General features: G+C 45.3%; 1 protein-coding gene across 1 annotated transcript in view; it reads left to right on the top strand.

Moving 5' to 3' along the window:
* The first annotated feature begins 12360 nt into the window (after nucleotides 1-12360).
* Nucleotides 12361-21524, top strand: part of LOC6730487 (protein dachsous) — a 65793-nt gene continuing 56629 nt past the window's right edge. Inside the window, exons 1-2 of the mRNA XM_039298494.2 lie at nucleotides 12361-13187; nucleotides 19489-21485. Coding sequence (XP_039154428.1) covers nucleotides 19590-21485 — 1896 coding nt within the window. The 5' untranslated portion in view covers nucleotides 12361-13187; nucleotides 19489-19589. The remainder of the gene's footprint in view (nucleotides 13188-19488; nucleotides 21486-21524) is intronic.

Genomic DNA, 21524 nt, shown 5'->3' with positions numbered 1-21524 from the left:
AACTTTTTTCTGTGTGTCGCAGACGGGGATTGGAACTGGGGACGGAATCGGGATCCGTTTCCTGGCCGCTTGACGCGTTGATTGCCATGTGCAAGCGGTAGCACAGTAGCCGGGTTTTGTGTCAAAAGCCCGTCACCGATTTGAAGGGGAAGGGCGGAGGAGCTGATTGATGAGGCATTTGCATGTTCGACGACTCTTCTACCTCTCGCAACCTTTCTCTCCATCTGCGCAAGCTCTGCGACATGTGAAAGTGTCCATGGTGGGAAGACCACCTGGTGGGCTGTGCGATAATCGGAACTACAAGCGATCTGCAGGGTCTCTTGTCGGCTACAAATTACTTTCGCTGGATAGCGAATAAGCCTCGATCTATGATTAATTGCAGGCCATCTTCGGGGATTCTCCAATTCATTTCAGTATTTTTGGTGGGCCGAAATTAACCCACTGACCGATGGCCGATGATTTCCTATTGGTTTTGCCAGATTTTTGCCGGGTCTGTCATTACCCGCGGATGGATCCGTGGATCGAGCAGATGAAGTCGTTCGGGTAATTGTGGAGCAGACAGCAAAGAAAGTTTTAATGAGAAACGGGTAGACTGCAGACGGCAGACTGGCAGTTCAATCTGAGCATTTGCGTAAGTACCAAGCAAACGAAATTCCTGGATCTGGGATCTGGGATTTGGGGCAGCCAAGTGCAGATTGAGCTGATGGGAGCGCTCTATCGATGAACTGCACTAAAATAAATAATTTGGTGGTCGTCAAAGCAAATTAACAGATTCAACAATTTTAAATGGCCAATAATTTTGATCTTGAATTGCAGTAATTAACGGGCCACATAAAATGTGTTCATGTTTCAATCCTGGCCATACACTAGCTGTTAGTGCATATTTCTGAGTGTAATGAGGCAGCTACAGCTTAGCCTCAATTTAGCCTTTGCCCCACCAGTTTTTTTTGTTTATTTTTTTGACCCAACTGTGGCAAACTCTGCGTCGCGGAAAGGCTGCCTCTCATATTGTCACGTACCGGGCGGTGTCAAGAGTGCATGAAAATCGTTTGCCGCATTGACTGTAATTAACTTTTTGACTCGATTTGACTGAGGCTGGGAGCTAGCTGGAGCCCACCAGTTCGACCGGCCACCGTGTCGTATGAGCAACTGGCACCGATCCCAGCCGCTCGAAAATCGCAGAGCAGGTGCTCCGTAGCTCGATTTCGGTGGCGGTGCAATTTAAATTCCAATACGGTCCAGTGGAGCGGCCCGGGAATGCGTGCGGCGTCCAATTCGATTTCGTTTCAGTTGTGTTTGTTTATCACTACCCCCGAACAATGCACAAACATTCGCTGGCTAATAATTAAAACCATTTTAGCACGCCGCTTAAATGGCATCGCTCATACGCCACGTTAGCCGCGCTGTCCCCCGCGGTAGACTTGCCAAATTGGCTGTCAGTGGGCTCGAAACAACTAAAGCCACACAACGACTTCAACTTAGACAACTGCAGCAAGCCAACGAAACGGCAGCCTTTGTGGCAGCAACGGTGGCAAAATAATTTGCATAACCCGCAATCTGTGTAATCTCCCAGGTTGGTGGCATAAATTAAAAGGAAAATGTCAGACTAAGCCAATGGAAGAAATCAAGCGGAAGGGGCGGCGGACTCTGACCCAGCTCTCACGGCAAAGGTTGGTCTAATTAATTATACCTACTATTGAACTTTAAACTAAACATCTGTGGCTTATCAATTCAGGATGTTCCCACTTCATCATTAGGCATACAAGAAAAACTAAACAAAACTATGCTTCTTCTCTCGGAGATCTCTGTTGCCCATGGCCACAGATCTGCAACCACCCACTCGACCGGCGATTTGTAGTGCCACATCGGTACGAGTGTCGCACGAGTGTGGACAAAGCAGTTGACCCGGAGAGTCAGAGTCGTCGGAATGGAGACGGCACTTCACACGGCGCCGTGGCAAAGACAACTTAATGCTTAATACTTATTGTCGCGCCTTAATCTAGATACACTCGGCACTAACAACCAGCAAGCAGGAGGTTGCTGGAGGTTGGAGGGTGGGGGAGCAGTCCAATCCAATCCCAGCCAATCTGCAGCTCGTGCTCGTCCGGCAAACACAAAATTGAGTGGCAAATGTTTTTCTGTGGTTTTTTGTTTCGCCTTTGAACATTTTGTTGTCACGGCTGTCGCCCCTGCTCCGCCAACCACACATGCCAAAAGCCGCTGGCCGGTCTGTCAGTCTTCCTATGACTTCCACTCCCGCTTCCAAAAACCAGAAAAATCCCAATCGCAGTCGGACTGTAAATCTGCATGCGCGTCGCGGTGTCAAAACTTTTTTAAACAAAATAATTAAATGTAGAGAAGAGGGAAGCCTCGGCAACAGCGCATAAATAGTTGGCTGCTTGGCACGGCCCCCCTCAAAAAACTCGTCTCAAAAACCCCCTCGATTTTCCACAAAAGCTCATGCAAAGAAATCCGCTAGAAAGTCATGTTCGTGTGCTGCAACTTCGAATTGAAGCTGCAGAATCAGCCGAAAAATGTGCCTGCTCCTCATCCCCATATCTGCTCCCCTCATTGGAGCTGAGTGCGTGCTCACTCCACTCACGACAGATATTCAAAAGAGGATTTCTGCCACGAATTGGGCCTTTAAAAACACACGAATCGATTTTGAACGTTTTGGTACAGCGTACTTACAAATGGTTTTGATTGTCAAATTTAGATTGAATCGTTCACTTTAATTCATATTTATTTTGGAAAACTTTTAGCGCACAAACACCCCTTTTCGAGAGTCACGCGACCATCTCCTTCGGGGACTTCTGCCTGCTGCTTGCTGCCTGCTCCCAGCTGCATAATAATTTATGATCGCGTCCAAGATGTGGGTTAATCGTGTTTTGGGCTAGTTTCTTGCCCCAGCTTGTCTCTGCGCGGAGACTGCATCCCCGGCAGACTGCAGCATCTAAATACAATCCCAAGATTGCTGCTGGTTGGCTTTCTGCGCTGTGGCATGTTCTTCACGTCCAATTACTGGGTCAGGGACCTGCAAGTCCTGTTCTGCGCTCGGCAATTTCCACAACGAGAAACTCCCACTTCAGTATGCCCACCCGCCCGCCTCCCTTCCAGCCATCTAGCCCTCCTTTTCCCGCTCTCTGTCAGTCAGTCAATTGCAAATGGGGCATTTAATCTCGGGGAATGCGTAGCAGGCGTCTGCAGACTTCGCACGATTCCCAAGGCAATTAGCCATGCAAGATGCCTTGTATCCATTGCCAATGACCCCCTATTCAGTGCCATAGCCTTTTAGGAGTTCCACTCTGGCTGTGATGAGCCGCCAAAAAGCAATAAAATATCATTTTATTAGCATGCGGACTCGACTCAACTGCCAAGGTGGAGGCGTTCTCTATCCCCACAGCCCCCCACCTCCCGCTCTCTTTCTGTAAATAGCTTCCATTGTGATCAGCCACAAAAGCAAGACACGTGCACTTGCAACCAAACGAGGTGGGCTTAATTTTCAGGACAAACTCGCGAGTCTCTAATGGGAATAGCGAATACCCTGATGAGCCACTTCTTCAGGTATATTTCTAGAGAATATTTACGTTGTGACTTTAAACTATGTTTATTGTTGATTTCACAATCATTATCCCTTATCCATCGGGCAGAGTAAATGCCGAAAAGCAGGGCAGACTGCCTGCAGCATTTAGTATGCAGTTACAGATTTCGTGCTCGTTCGAGGCTCTCTATGGGTCTCTGGGTCCCCGAGCTCGTTGCCCAACGTCCAGCGTCCAGTGTCCCTGGCTGCTGGTTCAGAATTTATGCATATGACCTTAGTTATTGACATAATTTCGTGGCTGGCGGATTGGGCACGAAACGAAAACGAAATGCGCATTAAATGCTGGTTGGGGCCCGAAAGGGAAAGAGAGATTCCGATTCCCCGATCCGCCGGCTTCTCGATTGTGCGAAATGTTCACGCTGCTTTGGACAAATGCGCAAATTTGTACGGAGGGAGGGGAAGGAGTTGCCGAGGCAGTGGATCCGCGGATCGGATCAGGTGATTATCACGGCCTCCTCCTCGCCGGTGCATTTGTCAAATTTTCCACTTAATCCGACGTCAGCCGTGCTCACATGGAAAATTGTCACAGGCTCGGGTAAAGTTAAGGCTGGTGGTAAAAGGCGCCCCGCGGCGACTTAGCTCCATTGAGCTCCTCTGGACCGCGGCGCTTTAATTGGTCTTATGAAACGGACAAAGTGCGAAATGAGTTATGCGCACGCGCGCACCCGCAGTTGAGTCCCAGTCCCCCAGTGCCCATCCCCCAATCCGGTCTCCACCTCGAAGTCCAGCTCCAGAGCCGATCTCTGAGTACATACGAATACGAATCCGAATCCGTGGCCGATAATGAACGCATGTGGGAATTCGAAAATTGGATTTGGGTATTGTGCAACCAGCTTGGAAGTTGGTAGCCAGTGACACAGGAAAAAAAAAACTGAGCTGTTTGGCTTTGGACGCCACGAAGAGAATACCAATGTCAATTCAGATAATAGCCAAAGTAAATAAGAAAATGAAAAGTATTTCTCCGACTGCATCCACTTTGCTTAAGTCTTGGTTTCAGTGTGCCCACTGCATTAGGATTTTCGCTGCTGCCGTTGCAGTTCCACAGATGCAAAAGTGCAAATACTACGAATGCGAGTGTAAGTGTGAGCACGCAAAGTATCTATTAGCGTCGCCTTTGCGCGCTGAAATCAAACGGAATCTTTTTAGCAGTCGCTGTCTTTGGCGTTTCTGTTTCTGTTTTCCCGTTCGGGTTTCGGCCATCGCGAATTATCTGTTAATTTGTGGCAATTTAGAGATTTGCAGATACGAAGCTCACTCTGTGCATTCAACGGCAGCTGCTGATACGCGAAGTCATTGGACAGAAGTCAGCAAGTGGCTAACCGATATGGATGGTGGCTGATCATCACTGGCTGATCGAACAGGGGATTGCTTTTCCAGTCGGAGAAAAACCCGAGTTCCTGTCAATGGAAGTTACAAAATATTTTTGTTAAGGGGATGGTATTTATCTTGGTATATAGCGAACAAATCAGCTTCCCTGTCTCGGGTTTCCACTGACATACTTTCCGTGGTTTCTAATCCCCCAGAAATCGATTGACCGAACGCAGCATACTGTATACTCCAATGGCCAGAGGGCATCCATTTTGGCACAGACTGTCCCAGCTTTAAACTTGGCCCAGACTAAGCCACGATAAATTCCTGACCAGCAGAACTGAACTGGGCGCAAACAGCAAACCACAAACAACTCCGGATGAAGCGGAGGGTGCGCAGAGGGGCTCACTCGCTCCCAATACGCATGCGCAATTTTTCAAAAGCTTTTAACGTGAAGAGCCCAGAAAATTACGATGTAATTTTTGTAATTTCTGTAATTGCCTAATTCTGATTAATTTGAATTGACGAACGGTGGAGCAGCGCAATTGGTTTGCGAGGGGGGAGGATCTCCAATTGGAGTCCGAGGCCCAACACGACTATTTTTGCCAGTGCACTGGCATGTGGCTCCAATAAGCATTCCCTGGTTACCTTCGGTGATCTTTCTAGGTGCAGACAAAAAAATTAGGTGACGTGCGGAATTGTTAAATAAAATAAAATAAATCTGTAAATTATATAGATGTTAAATGCGAGATCTTAAAGGGTGAGGTGAGGGTATATCACTTAAAGGTACTATCCTTATTCTTTAGTAGGTTTAGGAACGCCATAATATTTTTTAGCTGTGCACTTCTTTCGCACACTCACATCCCGTGGCCAGTGGCCCGCTTCAGTTCGCTGGTTATCTTCCTCCAACTGCTCCCTCGCCGGCGGATTGAGAGGTCAAAACTGAGAAGCTGAAAATTATGCGCCATTGTTGGCTCCTTGCCGCAATACGTTCGAAAAGAGCCACAGAAGCAACCGCAGAAGAGCAGTTGCGAATTTATCCCCCCGTCGGAGTTGGGGATTTTTAAGCCCGGCCTTCGCGTAATCCTTACTTATGCGTACTCCTGCATTGAGCTCAGCTTCAGCTTGAGCCTCGGCAATTTATTTGAGGGCTGCCCGACTCAAAGTGGCATTCTTTAATTTGATTAAATTTATGAAGAACTATTGACGAGGAAGAAGTACTGAAACAAACGTACATTTGAGCTCATCTAATGAACGAAAGATGATTGGACTGATGCCAACTATACCGAATTCATTTGAAGTCACTTGGTCCACTTAGTTAAGTGGGTTTTGTCATCTGATCAAATCTGGCGACAAGGTCGCTGGGTTAATCCGCAACCAGGGACCGATACTGGGCAACAATAACTCAATTAAATGCTGGCCCATAAATCATACGCCAAGTGGAACCGACGCAGTTGCTGCGGAGATGTTCCGGCGATTGGGGATTGCAGACGATGTGTGAAAATCTCCCGTTGCGATGAAAAATTAAATGCAACTCTACGGATCCGTAGATCATCAATGAAATTTAATATGCAAAGGCAGCAAACGACCATCGGGAGCAGAGCTGGGAAGTTGCTCGGTTGGTAAGACAGAGAGGCGGCGATGTCATTGTGTAGCTTAATTAGCCCAAGTTGTTGGCGACCCGCTGATTAGAATGCCATCACAGAATCCGGCAGACGTAGGATCTGCGTTCTGTGATCTCCGGTCTGCGATACACTTTCCACCGGCTGGAGGCAATGGCTAATGAAGTCGTTGCTGCGGCTGTTGATGTTTGGGCAATTAATCAAAACTCGAATCAAAATGAAAATGGAAATTTAATGGAAGACAAACCGATTCACCTAAACGATGGGAAATTGTTGAAATCAGATGGAATCTTATGAGCGGTACACAGAAAGAAAATGTGTGCTTCATAAAGGATCATTGCTATAATTGGCCATGTTTTAATGATATAAGACTGTAATAATGAGGAGAACCTGTGAGACATAAGTGAAATTTTTGATTTTTAAGTGGTCCATCAATATTTAATATTTTCTCTCTGCTCAAGAGAGAGTCATAGTCATAATCTTAGATATAATCATGGACATGATCATGGCCAATCAAGCCGCACTCTCTCTTTCTATCTGCTAACTGCAACCGCAATTTCGCGGAATGCTCAATAGACTTTTGCTTAATGCTCGACGATAATTTATGCGACGACCACGAGATGCGGCAGAAGAAGTCCAGAGGAGGACCGGGTACCAAGCTCTGGTACCAAGAACAAATGCGAGTTTTGGACATAATGCGCGAACTTATGCAAATGCAGGGATTGGCAACGGAGCTAGGGCCTTGTCTTTGCGGGCCTGACTTATGCCTGAAATTTGTCTAGTTGTCAGTAAATATGGGAAATCAGTTTGCAACATGCGTGCCACAGTGGGCAGAGGCCGGCCGGAGGAGGCGACATTGAGACTTAAGCGGAAGGCACAGCAGGAGCGTAGATAGCCAGCATCAGATACAGATACAGACGACTAGTAAATGGCGACAACATATAGTCGCTGAGAAATCCCACAAAGGCCGGGCACAGCCTCCCAAAGGCAGGAAAGTCGGAGGGGAGAACGTGGAACATGCAACATCGTTTTTCCTGCCAGAGATTGATGCCTATTGACTATTGATGCGGCGGGGTCAGCTCCTCCGAATTCAGCTGCAGTTGTTGCCGCAGTGAGTGGCATATGCATATGAGCAGCCACCGATATCCGCCATCCTCCATAAGGATAATGCTCACAGAACGCAGCAGCTCGCAGGTTGCAACCAGACAGCGAGCCAATTTGCAATGCAAAGTGAGGAAAGATGTGGAAAGGAACTTAAGGCCAAGTGTCTGGAAATTCTTCGGCCAACGCTTGAGACCAAAAGATATCTGTGGTAAGAAGCAAAGGAAATGTTATCTAACTATTAAAATAATGAATATTAGGTCTAAGCAAATTAAAAAAATATTAAATTAAACATGACCTGACAAGGTATAAATATGAGTACTTTTTTGAGGTTCGATGAACTACTAGAACGCCTCTTTGCACCACCCGGCGAACTTGAGCTGCCGTTCGTCTCAGGTTTCCCGAGAACTGTGTATTTATGCATAACTTAGGTTTATGGGAAGCGTTTACAGATTTCGGCGACAATAATCGATCAGAGCTGGACTTAAATCAGAGATACCAGTGCTCGCTCGCTCGCCTTCCTCATAAGTCATTTGACAAATCGATGAGATTTCAATAAATTTCGCATAAAACCGGCAAGTATTCAATTCGCTTGTTGTGTAACATAAATTCACCGCTAGAATTAATCCCCAGTTCAAGTCAATTAGTATTTTATGGCGCTTTTATAGATTCTTTCTTCTTTTTCGGGGAGGAACTCGCAGAAATTGAGCAAGATCAAAGGCCTAGCGCCACAGCCAAAGGTTAGCCAAATTTAGGAATTCATTTTCCTGTGCTATTATTTATACGAGCTGGGCGCAGCAGTCCGACTTCATTAGCACTGCCGCAGAACCCACCCAAGTTGTCCGCTTGCCTTATGGCCCATGTAAGTGGAACGCCGCCTTATCAGCCGACTGGCTTGGACTTCTCCACTCGAGCTGGCCATTCTAAACCTGGCTTTATATCGAAAGCGTATTTCAATTAAAACTAAAACAGAAGGCGAAACAAGTTGCGGAACTCCCGAGATCGAAGAGAGAGAGAGATCTTTCTCATACGCGGCCTTTACACCGAGAACTTTTTACTACTTTAGGGATGTGTCCCATCAATTTTCATCGATAAGCTATTAAAAAGAAAATTAAACTAGCATTGGTAGGGCAAGGAAAACTTTGTATTTAAAATGTGTAACCAAACTAAACATTTAACTAATAACTCTAGCTAAATTTCTTTGAGTGGATGGAATCTTCAGAACAGGAGGCGTTCGAACGCATGAAAAATCGAACAAAATGCGCGTCTCATTAAAAATTCGCATAATTTAGAGATTAATGAACGACGCCGGGGTCGACAGAGCGACAGCGACAACGACAACAACGATGACGGCGTCGGCTACCGAAATAAAATAGCAAAATTTATTGACATTTCCCCCTGAGCCCACCATTCCCACGGATACCCGGGGCGGGGGTGGAATCTGGGGTATTGAAAGCTATTCTGCATTCAACTTATGATTTGATGATGAGCCCGTCGACAGCTCGAGATCAGAGCAGGAATTCCACCAGTTCCATCGACCACATTTGCATGGCCAGAGCACAGGATTATACCGGGAGTTTAGAGCCGGACAGGAGCAGAATCGCAGGCGAATGCTCAAATAAATAAAACTTACTATCGGACGCAGGAAATCAACAAGCAGCGAAGCCAACAACACAGGGGAAAAGAAAATCCACTCGAATTACTAGGTGAATAATGGCATACTCTACGATGAGCTTTAAGAGATGCGATTTAGAGAGTTTTTGTGGTCATTTGATTTGTAGCAATCCTAATTGATTCAGGTAATTAGCTTTAAGATACACTCCAATATTTTTTAGCTGAGAAAATATATGACAATATTATGGAGATTGTGGATGAAGCAATGAAATTCTTCTTTTGCATCAGAAACAGAAAAACCAAAAGGATCCCGATGCGGATCAAGTCTATAGGATCCACTCAGGAAGTGTGCAAAACAAGACCCGCCTGAAAGACAACAGCACGGAACCGAAAAGAGAGCCTCGCAGGAGGGAGAGCATTCGAGGAGCCTGAAAAACTGAAATGCCGGAGATGAAGTAGGAAACGGAGTCCAAGTCCAAGTCCGAGTCCCAGTCTGATTCTCGGTCGGAATCGCAGTCGCAGCCTGCAACATGTGGCTAAACAACAATTTATGATGTTGCCGCTGACAGGCGAATGTTGTTTGCAGTTGTTGATGATGACGATTCCAAGGATGACGACGACAACAACAGCAGAAACGCGGCTACAACAACGACAATGTTGCTATTGATTTTAAGGCGAATGAATGGCTCAGCGCGGCCCTGCCCAGCCAAGCCCAGACCCCATCCGCATCCTCATCTTCATCCTCATCCTCCATATTTTTGCCGGCTAGGATGTTGCAGCTATGTAACTTTGCATATTACTCGCATGATGGATTCCGATTCGCTTCGTTTTGTCGTTTTGTGTGTGGGCTTTTAGCAACAAGCTGGATGTCGAACGTCGACCGTCGATCGTTGAAGTCTGAATGTTGAAATCTAAAAAGCTGCATTGTCGAACGTTGTTCTGGGCCCAGAAATGTTGACAAAGCAGGAAGCAGCTGGATATGCCCGCTGATCGATCGGCTGATCTGATCTGCTAGTCCCATCCCTCCTTCTCTGTCCGCGGCGAAGAGTGCCAAATTTCAATGGCTGCTGCAAATTATCCACCATGTCCATCCATCGGATTCCATCCATAAATCCATCAACTCTACTCCGAATGAGTCTCAATGCTGTTCGTTGCCATTAACCGATTTGCAAGCAGCGGGCGGGCAAAGTACCCCCTTTTCTATGTATATCTACACAAATCCACAAATCCAAGTACGCCTCTGATCTGGGTCTGCGTGTGGGTGGCGGCAGTGACCAGCTTTATCCGCTCTAGCCCAGATCTCTAATCACTTTGTAAGCACACATAGCAAAATTTATATGACCGCAAATGAAGTGTTTGAAACTTTAAAGTATGAAACAACTTAACAGACTGGTACCTAATCGAGTACCAATATATTTGATGAACAATTGTATTATTTTTATTGATTCCATGCTCATTATGATTTCTTCCGGTGCAGCCAGACATTACTCTCTTTGTTTTTCAAGTGCCTGTCAAGATTGTTGTTGCTCTTGCTGTTAACTCATTTCATTTGAAAAGTGGCAAATGCAAGCCGACAGCTAAGCGACGTCATTTACGGTTTTGACAAGCGGCGAATGACCAAATGGTTAACCATTGTCCATTGTCGGTAGGAGAGCAAACCTCCCGCAACCGGCCATGTGATCCACCATGGCGCGTCCATGCCCATGCCCATTCCCACTTGCTCATTGAGCCACCAACGTACCGCATTCCCCATAAACGAGCATCAAACAGCGACTTCTGCCGCACCGTTGCTCCTTGGGATGTGGCACGCACTTTTCGTGTACGCTTCCCAGACAAATTGCTGAATTTGCGAGCGCTTGAGAGTTCCGCGGAATTGGGAACGGAATCGGAATCTGCTCTATGGCATCTCCACGAGGGTCCCGCCTCAAAAAGCGAGTCGCATTTTCGTTAATGTTGCTGCAGCAACTTTTACTTAAGGCGCCGAATTTTCCGACAGTTCGTGGAGAAAACGAACAGTACAAGAATTCAGTTCTTCAGATCTTGCTATTGCACGGGTTGATTGGCAGCCGCGATTAAAACGGCAAGAGTCAAAAAGCTGAAGAACGAGAAGGCGCACTTCAAATGCCACTTCAATGGCGTCAAATTGTTACGTTTACTGATCGTGGACCCAAAATGAGGCCATCAGTCAGTTCATCAGGATTTTGCTAATTTTCATTGATCATTTTGTTTTTTGAAGAAATATTTTTTAAAGTGTTTAATAGTACTGATCTAAACTAGATCGTGGCTTATATACTTAACTCCATAACTCAGTTTTTACTCCTTTCCATTAAGCTATAGCTTACGCAACATATGCATTGTTCGGTTGTTGACGCAACATTGTTGCTCCTGCCTAATTTTGAGGTTCCAAAAACGCAAAACAATGGGAAGAACCAGGAGCAGGAGGCGCAGGATGGGGAAGCGAAAGGGGACGGGACAGGGGGGCCGGCCGCATACCAAACACTCCAAGCCGCACTCCACCCCTGCGCACCCCTCGACCTCTTTTCCGCACTTCACTGTACACAAACAAAACAAACCTGGGGCTTATTTTTGATTGACTTTCGAGGATGCCACAGAGGAGACTTGTGTTTTAAATCATCATTAATGGTATTTAAAAATGTGCCTACAACGCTTAAAGTAATATTGCATACACATATTTTAGATATATGTCCAAACTATAATCATACGACTTTTTTGCCTGTGTAGAGCCACCACTTCCACTGCACTCGGCAACAACAACTTGGCACACAGGTGAGCATGACTGCCAACCGGTTTATGCTTCTCAGGTGAGCTCTCTCTCACGGAGAGCAGCTAATTTACATGCCAGAAGAGCCTGGCATGGCCACAAAAACAATGGGTAGTTATAGTAGTTATAGCGGGTCGCTCTCGGAGCGGGAGAGCAGCTATAGACAGATAGCTCTCTTCCCTGGCTAATTGTGGACCTGTCGTCGATTTTATTTTGTGTATTGTGTGTGCACCTTTTGAAATTCTTCTCCGATTCTCTGGGAGAAACCGACCAAACCACTCTGGGGAGAAACTATTCACCACTGAGCGACTCCGATTCTTCGGGGCTCGCCATCTTCATTACAGCAATCTCTTGACCACAGGTGGGTTGCAGTCGAGGTGGATTTCTGCGCTCGGGCATCCTGAAGTAAGAGAGAGAGCCCGGCTCCAGTCTCCGGTCTGCAGGCTTCTTCAGTCTGTCGTGTGTTTTCGTCGCAGCCACATTGGAGAATCGCAGCGAGCGGAGAAAACTCGATTCTCAGTCGCCTTCTCCTCGTGTCGCCGTCGGAATTTGGATTTCAGTTCGCAACAATCTGGCTATATTGCAAAATAAATATATTCAAGAATATACGAAACGAAGTGCAAGAAAATTCCTAGTGCAGTGCAGACAAATTGAAGTTTATCGAATCAATAATCAGTTCATATAGCCCCTGAAAGCCTCCGCCAAAAGCCAAATTCTTCGCCGCGTTTTATTTTGTTTTCGTCACCGATTTTTGTCGCCGTCGCCGCTGCTTTTTCGCCGCGTGTGAGAAAAGTTCGGTGGAAAATATTTATACAGATATATTCAAATCGGGCAGAATTTCCACTAGAGCAACAAAAGTGATTTTTAATTATTATTCAGCCGAGAAAATCCAACAGCGAATACATAAGCACAACACAGCAGTAGCACAACAAATACACAGAGTAAAAGGCGAAAAGAAATATTGTTCAACAAGTCAAACGAGTTCTTTTTGGCTCGCTTCGGCCGTGTGGCTAAAGATACAACAACATTGTGTTTGTGGCAGCGGGTTTTCGCCGTGTTGTTTTTGTTGCGCCTTTGGTGAAAAATATTGGCAACCGCCGCAGCATTTCAGCGGCTCAAGCCCAAAAGGAGCACCACAGCAAAGAAGAGGCCACGAAGTGTAAGAGAAAGATGAAAAGTCCACCCCAAAATTCAACCAACACTTTAGGGGGACAATGTCAGGAAAGACAGTTATAATTTGAAGGAAAAAGCACAACAAAAGATAGAATAAACTAGCTTAGAATATAGACCAACCCACCATCAATTACTGACAGATACAAACTGACGCGAATTCGATACGAACTGATTTTGCACACATACCTTTAAGTTTTAACAATTTTTGACCAAAAATACAACCTTAGTGTGTTTTAGTCACAATTAACCATTCGAATTTTGGGCATGGTAAAGAAACTAAAACTAAAAGATGAAGCAGCTCTAGAAGTAAAGTAAACAGTCTGCCAAGCTTGGGCCAGGCCTAATTAGACGTTTTCTTTTCTTTTTTCTTGGTCTGGAGAAACAGGAGCGAAAACAACTTGAAATAGTCAAATTGGTAATCGAAAGCGATGTTCTCGAGAAAGAAAGAAAGAAAGAGGCATACGGATGCCGAAGAGGAAAACACACACTCTCTGTGGATGTGACCGCCTCCTCTTGGGTGCTTCTATTCCTATCTACTTCTACCTCGCCTTCCACTTTGTATTCCATTTCTTCAAGTGTTGTTCGAGTTTTCCTCTTTTCCATCTTCGCCTCGTTTTTTTTTTGGTCCGCTCCCTAGGAAAATGTGAAAAAACAAATAGAGTCGGTGTTCTTGGCGTTGGTGTGGTATTGTATGGTGTTTTGTGGCTGGTGGATCGGCAACGGCATGGGGAATTTTATTCTACCTGTTTTACACGTTGCCGAGCGACGACGATTGAGGCGATCGATCTCTAATCTCTGTCGATACGGGGCGACACGTGAAGGGAATGGAAATGTGCACAAAGTGTCGCCCAACTGTGATTCCTGGAAAACATCACACAGAATGCAGTCAGCTGTGACACTTCCAAAAACTACAGCGAAGTAACCGAATTGGAGTTCAATCGGACAAATAGAGTTGTATATAAACGCATATTAGTTATTCACTTCTTTTGTCTCATGCATTTTCAATCTTCGACGCGAAAAGAGACTACTTTTTATAATTGACAATTTTCGAGGCGGAAGTTCTAAACGTGCTCGGATTTTTTAATGCCATTCCAATTAAATTTCTATGCGTTGTTAAATTATTACAGAACGCTCGACTGGGGGGCCCTTTTCAATTTTCATGCTGCTAAAAGCCAGAGCAGTCGGACATTAGAGTCTGGATTTTATGGCCCTTAATTTACACTTCCCCTTAAGTTGGCCTGAAACCCCGAACGTACCAACAAAAGGCTGCCGAGTTCAAAGTTGAGTCGAGTTGTGCGAAGGGAGAACAGAATGAAATATAATTTTCATTTCCCATGATGCGTGTGTATGAGTGTGTGTGTCTTTTCCGACCCTATCCCAAACCGTTATAGACGCTAGGCTCATCTTTGTTTTATCTCTGGGCGGCAGGTGTTCGTCTGAAGGTGCGGGCGCTCAAACGAAAGACTGAGGACACGAACTTGCAAAACGCAGTTTAATGCGCTTTAAATTGCTCCAATGTCCGCCGGCTTTCCCCCTTTTCCCCACTAATTGCCGCAATGCTTAGCGCTGTACAAACAAAGATTACGCTTTAATCTATTTTCGCGTGTGTGCGGAGGAAAAGCCATCAGAGCGGACCACACACATTCAGCTCGATGAGCCGGAAAATTACATTAGACGTGGACGAGGCATACACGCTAAAAAATAAGTGTGCACCTCATCATCTCATAGTATATTAGAATAGTAGTCTTCAATATATTATTGTCACTATCAAATTATAACACTATGTCACCTAAAAACGCTCAAAACTGTTCTTGCATCGCCAGTGGTCAAGATCAAATCGTAAAAATTGATTTCTCTGTATGGGAAGACACGCACCTGCCGCAAACACCCGCTCCTCGAAGGGGGAAAAGGGGGATTGCTTCGCGCTAATTTCTTTGTTGAGCCTCATGCGAGTTGGCATCGCGGACATTCGAATGTGACTTGGCCTGTGATTAGTCGGCGAATATGTTCATCGTCCGTCGCTGGATGAAGACACTTCTCTAGCTGGGAAAATAATGGAACAGGTTGTAGTTTTGCCTCGCGTCCTCATCTCGTGTCAGGTGGGCATAAATATTTGCTAACCAATAACTATCTTAATTCGAGCATGTCGCATTGGCCAATCTCAGATTCGTGCCCGTTTTATGGCCTAAATATGCTGGCCCTGGAATCTCGTGGGTAAACATCATTAAAATAAAATAAAATTTCAAATAAAAACAATCAGATAAGAGCGAAGAATTGGATTGGACTGTTAATTTAAGATTTTAATAAAATGATACACACTTTCACAGTTTTAATATAGAAATATTATACCATTTTCGTCAATCAAAGATAGTTGGAAATTTGTTTTATATATTTCACACTTGTTTTCAGTCCCATAAATGTGTTCGCTGCTTAATTTGATTATTTTTATTGATCAGGCTTCGTTATAGAACCAGAATAAATCTCTGGAGATAAGCGGGATCGAAACGTTATACATTTGATGCCATCGAAATCGGATGCTGATTGAGAAATATTTTGGTGTTTACGACAAGGGGCGCGTGCAGACGTGGGTTGATGAACCGCTCTCTCGGTCGGGGAATAGGGGATTAGAATTATGTGCTGTGTCTTGGCTTTGTGCCTTAATGGCGGACATAAAACGCGTTAAACAATGGCCAAACACACTCTTGGCCATGGCAATCATTGCTAAATGCTTTCGGCTACCCAAACAAAACCTGGAAGCTGAGTCAGCAAGAAGATGATGCTAGGAACAGGCTTCCACTTCGATAGTAAATCTGCCCACAAGTTTTTCAGTTGTATTGATAAAAATCTGTTCTATGATAATTTCTATAATTTTTGATTGCGATTTCTTATCCAATATCTTGCAAACATTGCACATTTGAGGAAGGCGCTCCCATGCAGCGGTTGTCGTGGCAGCGATAAGATATAAACCAGAACATCTCATCAACGTCCCCACAGTTTTCGCTGACACTTGCCACTAATTAGCGCTTATTATGCGTTCCTCCCCAGACTCTGGCAGCCTTTCAATTGGCAATTAAAAAGTGCCAAGCTTTCCACCGCTTGGGACCCTTAAGAAAGTGAAGTTCAGTAAATTGAAACACAAGGCAAAATCGAAATGGAAACCGACATCGAATTGAAAACGAAATTAACTCGGTTTCACTTGCATTTTCGCACTTTTCCTAGCAGAAAAACACTCGTGTTTACTTCACGCTTTCGCAGCTCTGGATATCTGACGTGATCCACGCTTGGCTGGACTCGAGTCTCTCGGAGATCTGGGATCTGACCAGTCGGACCTTTCGGATTTGCATCTAAATGAGTTCGATTAATATGCGGACAATTATAGTTTCGTTGTTTATAGCTGGCCGTCTGGTGTGTGTCGGACAATTAGAAAGTCATTAGAAGTAACTTATTAGCTGACAGACTGGCCGTATAAGCCCCGACTGACTGACTCTTCGCCAGCTCAGCCAGTTTTCATAAATTACTCAACATTTAATTAAACACGCTCTAAAGCGTCTACTTACCACCTACTTAGCCTCTGGTTTTAGACAACAATTTTGCATAATTTGCAGTTAAATCACGAGCGGAACCGCAGCAACAACAACAGCTCTGCCCAAACAAGTTGATTTTCTTCTTCGACTCTTTTAATTGTTCGAGTAGAAAATCTCTGCTACATGTGTAATGTGCATGTTAATGAAGTCTCTAAAGAGCTTTTACTTTAGTAATAGGTCAGCCACTAAGCGTTGGCAAAACATTTCTTCCGGTCCGATTTTTTTTTACCTGCTAAACTTTAGTTAAACTTACTTTAATTATATACATTTTTGGGTTTGGCCTTCTTTGTTTATTGGCACAAATATCTAGTGAATACAAGTGTGCTGCTCAACTTTTGTAGTGCGCAATAATTTTTTCATTAACAGTAGCTTTTGAGTAAAATTGAATTGGAAGTGAGCCTTCCGTTTCTCCTTTTGTAAATCTCCTACTTCTCATTCGCCAGCCTAATTAGTTGGACCATAAAGTTTACGCTGTTATTCTTATGATTGTGTACGTTTTATACCGCTCTGCGGGGTTATGGGCTCTTGTTGTTGCTTTTATTTGCTATTAACTAGATTTTATTGATGCCGCTCTGTTTTTGTTTCGGAATTTTCAGTTTTCCTCTATTTTTGTTGGTACGGTTTTACGAGCTTTTGTGCGCTCGTAAAAACAAAGAGAAAAAACAAAAAAATTCTCCCGGAAAAAAATATTTTTTAATGGTTTACCCTGGGATGGAATCGTGAAATTGTTCGGAACTCCCTGCCACTCCACCAAAGAACTGGAACCACAAATATAATTACAACTTTGTCATTCGATATTAGATGCCGCCAGAGTGCACAGAACCCCAAGATACCCAGTCAGCTACACTCTACCATCAGCACACAGAAAGAAATATTGAATACATAACTTTAATGACAGTGGGATACTTATTTTGAAGAGAAAGCAGTGTTATTGTTCAACATATTAAAATATAAACGAAATTCCCAACATCTTAGAAGCATATACTAACTTTTTATTGTAAAAGATGGTTGAGGCACTAGGATTCTTTGCTTTAACTTATTTTTCGCTGTGCAAGAATCCATTTTGTTTCATCCACTGGTCATTCCCACAGCCCTCATGCTCCGTTCGCTCCGTCATCTCCAACGGATCTCAGATCTCAGGTGCAACCACACGCAAGGCAACCGACCGCCAGCTGGCACTCAAATCGGACTGCTCTGCGATCCCAGATCTGGGAATCTGGACGGGAGCTGTCCAGCTTGGGCGCCAGCAATCGGGATCGGGAACCCCTCCACGGGCTTTCTAATGTGTTCGGGTATTAGCAGTTCATCTAAACTTATGACAAGTGCAAATCAAACTGACGTTTCCGCAACGGCAGCTAACTCTTTTCCTGGGGTAATTTGCGTATCACAGAGTTCAGGCCTAACGTACTCCTCGACTTTTTGATGGAGGCACCGTTGCAGTTTATTAAATTACGCCTCATGTCATGGAAGGAAGGGACATGATCATTATAAAGTTATTAGACCCCTAATGGTAGCGGAATCTCTCGATGGACATGAAAGATAGGCCCCGGCTGGCTAATTTCTCCGCAGAAATCTCCTTTTCTTCAGAGGATTATGTTGTTCTGGATGTCAATCTTGTAAGGGGAAGAATCCGTCAGACTTCTAACGCCAAGTTTGATCTCTTCGTTTCCCAAGACCCATTAATTCGGTTTTAATTGCTGGCCACGATCAAACAGGATCAACTGGGCTGAGTTCTCGGGGTTGGGAGTGGGAAGATCTCTATCTGATCACGAAATGAAATTTCTAAGGCATTCCCAAAATAATAATCATAATTTTTTATATTATTCGTCTGTGCGCCCTCCCTTTACCTTTTTTATTTTCGCTTATCGCGCGAGAAAAATCTTTCCAAATTGCAGTGGAAACAAATGTTGTTTTGGCCACTCAAAAAAGTGTTAGTCATGGCCTTGTTAACTAAATTGTTCACCACGAATTGCTCGGACCTCAAAGCATTTCGATTCCTATTCCAGCCACATGGCATTAGTTCTGAGTCCGGAGTTGGCCATCCAACAATGGCAACTTGGCCGCAGAACTGTATTCTTTGATTTCTCTCGGAATGTGTGAGTGTGCGTTTGTGTGTGCCAGCCATATTTCATCGAGATCCCAAGCCCAAACCCAATCCCGAAATCAGAACCAGTATAACAGAGGCCCGAAAAGCAAACCAAGACCCTTTTAGCCTTTGAACCTTTCGCACGCAGGTAGAATCGACATCGTCGTCCGCTTCTCTGGTCTTTTGTCTTCATTCCTGATCTCTCTTGGTCGTCTATTAGCATTTCAAATTCCCCCAAATGGCCAAATGGAAATGCCTCCACCATGCGTAAGCCTCCACTTCCATCTCCATCCTTACCATCGTAGCGGTCATCAGGCGGAGCTAAGCGCATTGGGGCAGTTATCAGTCTATTAGCTGCAACTATAGGTTCTTCTCTTGGGGGTTCTCAGAGTTGGCTTTTTGTATAGGCCTAAAGCTTGAAGTGTGGGCAGTGATTATGGTCAGTTCATTTGTCACTATTACACTGCTAAAAGCATTTCGATAATTTGGACTGGAGTTAAAACATAGGAATCCAAATATCCACATCATTTAGCATTAAGGAAGAAAATAAATATATTAAAGATATTGTAATCACTTCAATAAGATTTGCTTTACTTATTGCTATCTTTTCCTTTCAGAATTGCCATGGCCCTGCTGGAAGGAAGCAACATTAGTGAAGGACGCTCGTAGCTCCTCATAGCTTTCTTCTCGACATCCACCCAGAGTGGATCCATTAACCATGAAAGCCACGTTGGATTCGGTAGCCGCCATCGAAACGATGACGAGGGTAACATTCACTGCGAACCACGAGTCGAAGGACTTTGCAATATTCCATCGATGCCGGAGACGATCCAACATCAACTCGCTATATTCGCCACCTGCCCTGCATCCCTCGCACATGCTGCGGAGTAGCTTACTAATTCTAGTGGCAATCGTTCTCCTGGGATCTTCGCAGGCTGCCTCTCACGATCAGGAGAGGGAGCGAAAGTTGGAAGTCTTCGAAGGCGTTGCCGTGGACTATCAAATCGGTTATATAGGAGACTTCGGCGGAATCGATAGTGGTCCGCCATACATTATTGTGGCGGAGGCAGGAGTAGAAACTGATCTCGCCATAGATCGGGCCACGGGAGAGATCCGCACAAAGGTCAAACTGGACAGGGAAACTCGAGCTTCTTACAGTCTAGTGGCTATTCCCCTGAGTGGTCGTAATATTCGAGTGCTGGTCACAGTTAAAGATGAGAACGACAATGCCCCCACGTTTCCACAAACCTCGATGCACATAGAGTTCCCAGAAAATACCCCAAGGGAGGTAAAGAGAACTCTTCTTCCGGCAAGGGATCTGGATCTGGAACCCTACAACACCCAGAGATATAACATCGTGTCGGGCAACGTAAATGACGCCTTTAGGTTGTCGTCCCACAGAGAAAGGGACGGTGTCCTGTACTTGGATCTGCAGATCAGTGGTTTTTTAGATAGAGAGACCACGCCAGGCTATAGTCTTTTAATTGAAGCTTTAGATGGAGGAACTCCCCCGTTGCGTGGATTTATGACTGTTAATATTACCATTCAGGATGTAAATGATAATCAACCGATCTTCAATCAGAGCAGGTACTTTGCAACGGTGCCCGAGAATGCCACTGTGGGCACCAGTGTCCTGCAGGTGTATGCATCAGACACGGATGCCGATGAGAATGGTTTGGTGGAATACGCCATCAACAGAAGACAGAGCGACAAGGAGCAAATGTTTCGCATAGATCCCAGAACCGGAGCGATTTACATCAATAAAGCACTGGATTTCGAGACTAAGGAGCTGCATGAACTTGTGGTGGTGGCCAAGGATCATGGTGAACAGCCGCTGGAGACAACCGCCTTTGTTTCCATCAGAGTCACAGATGTAAATGACAACCAACCGACTATAAATGTGATCTTCCTCAGTGACGATGCCTCCCCAAAAATATCGGAGTCGGCCCAACCGGGCGAATTCGTGGCTAGAATTTCGGTGCATGACCCCGATTCGAAAACTGAGTATGCCAATGTTAATGTGACGCTCAATGGAGGAGATGGTCACTTCGCGTTGACCACCAGGGATAACAGTATTTATTTGGTAATAGTTCACCTGCCGCTGGACAGGGAGATAGTTTCCAATTATACCCTGAGTGTTGTAGCCACCGATAAGGGAACACCGCCCCTACACGCCTCCAAATCGATCTTCCTAAGGATTACCGATGTCAATGACAATTCACCGGAGTTCGAGCAGGATCTCTACCACGCCAACGTGATGGAGGTGGCCGATCCGGGTACATCGGTTCTTCAAGTTCTAGCCCACGATCGCGATGAGGGCCTAAACTCGGCTTTGACCTACTCGCTGGCCGAAACGCCCGAAACCCATGCCCAGTGGTTTCAGATTGACCCACAAACGGGATTGATCACCACCCGATCGCATATTGATTGCGAAACGGAGCCCGTGCCTCAGCTTACGGTTGTCGCTAGGGACGGAGGAGTTCCCCCGCTTTCCTCCACAGCCACGGTCCTTGTGACCATTCACGACGTCAACGACAACGAACCGATCTTCGACCAGAGCTTCTACAACGTATCCGTCGCTGAAAACGAACCCGTGGGCAGGTGCATACTCAAGGTGAGTCATTAGTTCAGTACTATTTCACTTCCAACTCCC

Source organism: Drosophila simulans, chromosome 2L (assembly GCF_016746395.2).
Source record: "Drosophila simulans strain w501 chromosome 2L, Prin_Dsim_3.1, whole genome shotgun sequence".
Taxonomy (NCBI): Eukaryota; Metazoa; Arthropoda; class Insecta; order Diptera; family Drosophilidae; genus Drosophila; species Drosophila simulans.
The sequence above is the reverse complement of the archived record's forward strand: the minus strand, read 5'-3'. Positions and strand labels throughout refer to the sequence as shown.